At 40.3% G+C, this 8,120-nt stretch overlaps 1 protein-coding gene across 1 annotated transcript in view; it reads left to right on the top strand.

Moving 5' to 3' along the window:
* Positions 1-5,537: 5,537 nt before the first annotated feature.
* The window catches only part of LOC139468244 (putative amine oxidase [copper-containing]), a 21,236-nt gene continuing 18,653 nt past the window's right edge, over positions 5,538-8,120 (top strand). The window contains exon 1 of the mRNA XM_071250086.1: positions 5,538-5,698. Coding sequence (XP_071106187.1) covers positions 5,588-5,698 — 111 coding nt within the window. The 5' untranslated portion in view covers positions 5,538-5,587. The remainder of the gene's footprint in view (positions 5,699-8,120) is intronic.

Here is an 8,120-nt window from a genome sequence, read left to right as displayed (position 1 = left end):
CTGCAATTAATCATGCAGAGTAGCGTCCTTTAGTCATAGCAGAAATCTGTAATCGTGGGTTCTTATCCCAAATTCGCACTGATTATGTTTATTGGTTTGTTAGCACCGTTTCCGAGTTCGGTAGTTTTACTGCAGTGTTAAACACCTAAGACCTGCTTCTCCTCGGGCTTCCGCCACTCGTTGGTCAGTCGGTTTGATCGTCCATTCATGTATGTGTCAAGTTAATACTGATCACAGTGTTATCTTTAGACATGTTTATTTTTGGCTGAAGTTTACATTTACATTGATTGGATGTTGTATGAAAGCGATGAAGGCGACAGAATGAAACCTTCAATTTCAGTGGAAGGAATCTGAATTGCGAGGAAGCAATATTATACAGAAACAGTCGGTCTGACAAGTGTCTATTTCGCTACAGAAGCTGTCGTCTGACCAATGCTTCTAACCCGTAGTCACGCGGAACCCGAAATATATTTAAAATTGACAAGTAGTAGTAGTAGAAGTAGTAGTAGAAGTAGTAGAAGTAGTAGTAGTAGTAGTAGTAGTAGTAGTAGTAGTAGTAGTTGTAGTAGTAGTTGTAGTAGTAGTAGTAGTGAGTGAGTGAGTGAGTATGGTTTTACGCCGCTTTTAGCAATATTCCAGCACAATCACTGCGGGGGACACCAGAAATGGGCTTCACACATTGTACCCAAGTAGTAGTAGTAGTAGTAGTAGTAGTAGTAGTAGAATTTTCTTTCTTATTCTCCTTTTTTATCTAGGCCTGGAAAGTGAAACAGAAGGCTTTCGGTTTGCTGCTCAGGACCAGTCACTTCCCACTCAATGTGTGATTTTGCATCAAAATGTAAATACGAAATGTAGCTTATGCAATGAATTTAAGGAGACTGTTCAACACATTGTCAGTGGATGCCCAGCTTTGGCACAAACACACTATCTTAAGCGACATGATTGAGTGGCTCGATCCTTTTATTACCGGCTTCGCCATGCTTCATAGAAAAAAATTGAGTCTGGGCCGATTCGATATGGCACTTCGCTTGGTTGACACTCATTGCTGTACGGCCCAGCAGTACAGAACCATCAACAAAATCAACACCGATATTGAGATTATGTTCTACATCCTTGGCTCGTTTTAGAAAACTTAGGAATGCCTTGTTTTCATTATTATCATTATTATTATTATTATTATCATTATTATTATTACTACTACTACTACTACTACTACCAATATTATTATTGATAATATTATTATTATAGAAGTTGCAATAACAGTAAAATAATAATAGAAGTAGAAATAACAGTAGAATAATAATAGAAGTATCAGTAACAGTTGACTACTACTACTACTAATATTAATATATATATGACGATAAATTGTGTCCTTTACATTGAGTAGGGAACAAGACACATTTAAAATTGACGTTTGTAAAATGATTAAAGTTGTTGTAGCTGACATGTACTTTTCCCGAGCCTGTGTGTGTCCAGTGTTTATACGGTAATGTTCTGCTGTCTACTACATTCACACGTTCATACAGATTGTCGGCCATATTGATTTGGTCTCGGCACCATTACTGTCGCTGGTAAATGTGAGATAAATGGCCATTTGTTGAATACGAACATTTACTTGTCTGGCGACCATACCTACGAGATGCATACACGTTCTCAAACACGTTACAAACAAGCTTAGTTAAGTCACATATGTCCACTACTTTATACTAGGAGTGGATGAGAGCTTGAGATCAGCATCTTATGTAATGTAAGGTCGGGCCGTGTTCAAGCTGCCCAGCGCGTCAAAGCAACCTGTTTAACCTACCATGAGGCAGCTAGAAGACAATATATTGTTCATGAAGTTCATGTACAGAAAGGGGGCACGGGTGGCCCAGTCGTCTAAGGCGCCGCAATTCGCTGTGCAGAGTTGCGTCCCTTGGGCACGCCAGAAACCTATGATTGTGGGTTCGAATCCCGGTTCGCCCCGATTATGTTTCTAGGATTGTCAGCGCCATACCCGTGCTCGTGGGTTTCACCGAAGCGGTAAACGTCTGAGACCTGCATCACTTCGGGCTTTCCTCCCACATTAAGCTGACACGCCGTGATATAACCGTTGAACGAACGTTTGTGTAAATTGTGTGATCGTTATGCTATTGGAGATGAATTCCAATAAATTTTCAAATGAAAACAAATCGATGAACAAAAGGAAATGCACATTCCAAAATACTATAAAAGACCAAATATGTTACAACTCCTGCCATTAGTAGCTGCCATAAGATATATTGTCCAAAGGAAACACATTGTACATTGTAAAAACTGATCTGATCTGTTCTGTACATCTATCTTAAGGTACTTTTTTCAGTTTGTTTTGCAGAAAACGCATTTACTTAAGTTGCATATAGTGATAAATATAGTTCTTTATATTAAGATGCAATGCAAATTTAATTGTTTCAATGACTTACCACTTGCATCCTCAAACACGTAACTTATGGCTTTCCACGCCCTTGCCATGTACATATCTTTGTAGTGTGTTAGTATGGTTTTACACCACTTTTAGCAATATTCCAGTAATATCACGGCGGGGACACCAGAAATGGGCTTCACACAGTCTGCCCATGTCGGGAATCGCACCCGCCCAATATATCGTTGTAGGTTGCTGAATCCACATGATACAAACATGGATGCTTCTCTACCTTGCGAATTAATAAGTCCGTGTAAATGTTTGCTTCAGTCATTGCTGTTGGTAAGACACTGTTAATGCACGTTTTGTTCGTGATATTGACGTTGTATTGAAACAATGCCTGTCTGTCTTTGTTCAGGAATCGACGGGGCGGTCGGGTAGCCTAGTGGTTAAAGCGATCGCTCTTCACGCCGAAGACCCGGGTTCGATTCCCAACATGGGTACAATGTGTAAAGCCCACTTCTGGTGTCCCCCGCCGTGATATTGCTGGAATATTGCTAAAAGCGGCGTAAAACCATATTCACTCACTCACTCACTCCCTCCCTCAGGAATCGACGTCACAAGTAGGGGAACCCCTGGGAACTGGGGAAACAAGCAGCAACAATCACTTTTATTTTGATTACAAAAACGTTCCTGCTGTTGTGATTGTGGCGTGCTGTATTAGTCTGTGTTATATATGAAAAAGCAGAGACTAGATGGTCTCTGGAAAAAGTAACAAGCGATCTATAACTGCTAACGGCGAGCTGCGCTACTTCTAAAGTGTGGTCCGACATTTACGAATTCAATTATTTTTGCCAACAGAAACGGGTTCTCAATTATGTTTGGGTTTTTCAAAGCAACTGTAAATTAAAATTTGACTGTTTGATACTTCAAAATGCATCGACTGCAAGAAAACTGTAATTGAATTTTCCCATAAAACGAGACATATGTAAAAAAGATCAGTAGCAGTGCTTAATTATTTTTTAGCCTTTGGCGTCATCGTTTTTTTTGTCGCCGAATCCTTGCAAAGTGTAACTGATACATAGAAAGTCAGTCTGTGGTTGTTTTAGTCAATGAAAGATTCTTTGAACTTTTAACTATGTTATTCTAATTTCGAATATATTACGTATGAAATAGATTTCACTTTCACATTACTCTTAATAACATTTATATCAACGTGTATACGATCTATGCTAAGTTTATCTATATTGAATCAAATGCATATATTATAAGGAATAATGCATATATGGTAATTATACTTCTATAATTGTTGTGTTAACGTGTTTTTCGTGAGTACAGCTGACGTGATGCACGGTTGATGTCGATAGTGTAGTGTAAGGACCCATTGTGAGGGGATCTGTATCTACACGCTAAACACGTTGGGTCTAATGAAGCCATGCTATCAACGCATGTGGGCTCTGATTGCCCTGAATAGCAAAGCTATCTGATCCATTTGAAGTCTTCTCTATGCTAATTCGGGTAATTTCAAAGAACTGGTAGGTATATCGAAAATCTCCGGATATATCGTTGGTTATACGGAACAAATCGTTTTATAGGATGGGAGGGCAAGAATAACGAAAACGACCCTCCATGTCCTTGTTCTGTTGGTGTTTTGTCGTTTTTGTTATTTCATTTGTCTTTGATGACCAATGTCCATGTCCAGTGTCCAATTTTGTTTATGTGTGTGTGGGAGGGGGGGGGGGGGGGGGGGGGTGAGTTGTTTATCGCTTCACTCAGTAATATTCCAGCTGTATGACGGCGGTCTGTAACTAATCGAATCTGGACCAGGCCGGGTGATTGACCTCATGAGCATCGATCCACGCCATTGAGATACGATGACATACACACTAATCGTAGGTTTAATCAGTCTTTAAAATCAACCAAGTCAGCGAGCCTGACCACCCGATCCCGTTATTCGCCTTTTACTATTCTTTCTGATGCCAATTTTTCCCGGGTTTCATCACATTGATGATTGTATATTTCACGGATTCAACAATCCCAAATATGCATTTGTATGCTACAGAATACAGAGTAGTATTACTAAGATCTATCATTCTCGAGCACTAAAGTCATTATGTTTGCGGCACGGATGCCAAGCGATCTAAGGCGCCACAACTCCGACATACTGTTTCGTAAATAACCATGGGTTCCAATTCAACATTACCTGATTGTGATCTTTGGTTAATCAGCACCATAGTCGTAGATTTCATAAGAGTGTTAACCCTATAGTAACTAATACATAACTGTGGAGTTTAAGCACCGTATTCGTGGGTTTCATTATAGGTATGAACCTCCTCGACATACGTCATTTTGGGGGTTAAGCAGAGTATTCGTGGTTTCTTCCGAGTGGTTAACCTCTAAAACGTGATTTTGGAATATCAGCACAGAATTCGTGGGTTTAATCAGTCCTAAACATCTACGACATACGTCTTTTGGGGGTTTAAGCACAGTATTCGTGGTTTCTTCGGAGTGGTAAACCTCTAAAACGTGATTTTTTAATATCAGCACACTAATCGTAGGTTTAATCAGTCTTAAAAATCTACGAAATACGTCACTTTGCGGTTTCAGCACAGTATTCATAGGTTTCATAAGAGTGGATACACCTCCACGACATACGTCATCAGAATGGTAAACCTCCAGTACATCACTTTGGGGTTTCAACACCGTATTTCGAAGGTTTCATCAGTGTGATAAACTTCCAACGCATATACGTGAGCTTCATAAGTGTGACAAACATCTACGACATGTTTCTTTACGGGATTTTCTCACCACTAAGCATACACGTCAACAACAATTCTATTCAAACCAGCCGACTCACTGTGCCACTATATGTATGACACATGGATTCGGTATAAGTACCCGTACCGACGCGGCAATGACATTAAGCTCCAATGTGTACTCGCGGGTCTATGCATCAAGTGTTACGCCATTACCCTTATACAAATAAACGACCTTCTTAAAAGTTAACAATTGACACAAAATCATGTCGAAACAAGATAGTTTAGCGATGCATGACTGTCACACAAAATTGTATGGTAGACAATTACTACCAACCAGGTTGCAGTATTCAATAGACGAGACTTACGACGGATGACTGGGTACGTCCGCATAGGGAGGTTAACAGAACAGCTGTGAACATCTACTCGTGAATCGGAGCAGACGACAGCTATGTCTGACGGATACGCCCTGCTTCCCAAAGAGGAGGATGATATTGAGATGCCAGAAATATATAAAGGCTTTGGCAAAAACAGACGACGTTGGGACGATGATACAATACAGGTAACCCTTTAAATTTCGAGACTGGACAGGATATAGTACATGCCAAGCCAGGAACATGGGTAGACATGCGTATGGTTGTCTCAAAGGTGATCGATTGTGTAGGCTAGTACGTGGTAGAGATGTGGGTAGTTTCTTTACAGGTGATTGATTAGGTAGGTAAGTATTGGTTATCGATTTTGATGCGATATTGATTCCCTGTTTAACATACAAAACACCCATATCAATGGAGGATGCTTATTTGTGTCACGGAGTGAGATATGTGATGGGGAATTATGACAGGACAGAGGCGAATTTTGAAGGATTATTGAGGAAAGTATTTGTGTTGGTAATATTATCGACTGATACAGTTCAATCCATATTAGAGCCATTCATCGGTGCATGTTAACATGCGTTGGAATGCACTGTACTATCGACAACACAGTGGCTGCAATAGGCATTGACACGTCCCGTTAGAGTCCAGACGTAAATAGCTGTGTTGCGTTTCAGTGGGTTTGAATTGAAGTCTTTGTACAAAAGATATCCATTTAAAAAAACATACATTTCGTTGAATGGTCTTTCCTCATGGGCTCTGTATGAACCGATAGGTCTTGTAACAATTGTTCATAAGTGTTACGCATAACGTGATCAGTACAGTACAGGCGTTAGGACGAGACGCCCTTTGGGTAGAATATTTTAAGAGTAGCACACGGTACCGCGAGACCCGGATTCGCTTGGCGTTTTTTAAGGAATCTCTTGACAACACCGAGCGTAAGTATTCATGGGGGGTGGGGGTTGAGGGTGGGGATGGGGGTAGGCTATGGAACCACACCTGGATGTTTAAAAATCAGTGCTTATTTATGTGGAATTACCTCATCGCTATATGTCAGACATATTGTATATTAGAAGTTTTGCGTAAAGCCTTTACAGTAAGCCTGATCACACTAGTAAAAGAAGAGTTACAATTACGGTATCTCGAACCTAGCGGGTCATTGATGTAACTTCGAGGTATCTGGACATTCGAGTAACCGAGTCCAATGTTCGAGCAAGGGCTATATATTTTTATATCGAAGCTGTCTATTTTATGTGTATTTACATAGTCAGGCGGTATAGGTATAAGTTCGAGATATCGGTACATTCGAGATAAAGTGGTCAAACTGTACGTCAATTGTGGAAACACAAACCCACTTGGTTGTGATCGTGGAATTGTTTTATTGACAGTATATAGTGTTGATGTGATGAAAGCGGCGTTTGTTCTGTTATGCCCTCAGTGGAGACCACAGGTCAACATGCCCCGGATCATGAGTAACTGAAGCTTATTTACTGAAAGGCATCTGTATTGCATAACGGGTTTAGGCTGATATATACGACAAAAAACGGCGCTAGTGATGAATATTGAGTTAATGGTTAAAATTAATATATGTCTATGTCATTTATTATACGAGTTACCTTGATTGTAGCTTTAGACCGCCTCCGTGGTCTAGTGGTAGAGAGCCTGCCTGGAAAGAGGAAGGTCGCGGGTTCGATCCCCGGCCGCATCATACTAAAAGTTGGTAGTTGTTGTTACACCGCCTGGCCCAGTGACTACAACTTATACGAATAAGTTGCCCACGTCTTTCTGCATCTGATGCAGACGTACCGAAACATTGCCCCTGTTCCCACAATGCAAAAACGTATTATAAATACTGAAGCACTTCAACGTCAGACCACAATAAACAAGTTTAAAGAAAGACTCGTTCACTATGGCACATTAATGTCTTGATTTCTGGTTTCAGGCAATAATACCAGAATATGTTTTGATGATACTGGTGACATGACAATGTAGTAATATAAATATTATATAGTCAACGCCAGAGAATAACCCGTCTTGATTGCCCACAAAAACAGGTTCCATTGGGTGTGAAAGGCAAAATAGCTATGGAAATTATATGAATGGATAACTGGTAGTTAGCGATGATCCCATTGGTCGCGAAAAGGGTACAGGACCCAATGGCTTCAAATGACTTTAATACCTCAAACTAAACTGTTTTTTATAACCTACACAACTTTCAAACGTTTTAAGCATGTTTCTCGTAATTATTCGAAATTTATACTATATCTTCATATAAGTGATAAAACCCTTTCCATATTTATTAATTTCTGCCCAAACCAGAGTCGATTGTACGATTCTGACTATATCATGAACAGGTGTTATGAAATCACCATCAAATATTGATGACACCAGATGTTTACGAAATGGTGAACATATCCTGCCCCACCTGTGACACCTGCCACAAACACGTACCAAGGTGGTTATCTAATAAGCATGCCTATCTTATACATCTTGATTAAACGTGAGGCCACACGGGGTGCATGAACCAATATGCCCTGTACAACACCAGCTCTTCCATCTATACACCGCCACATGACTCTGCCCCTTGCTACCTTGTACCCGGATGGTTCATTG

This window comes from Haliotis cracherodii, unplaced genomic scaffold, assembly GCF_022045235.1.
Source record: "Haliotis cracherodii isolate W230 unplaced genomic scaffold, xgHalCrac1.p SCAF_1, whole genome shotgun sequence".
Classification (NCBI taxonomy): domain Eukaryota; kingdom Metazoa; phylum Mollusca; class Gastropoda; order Lepetellida; family Haliotidae; genus Haliotis; species Haliotis cracherodii.
Note: the sequence above shows the minus strand (reverse complement) of the source record. Positions and strands in the feature narration are given on the sequence as shown.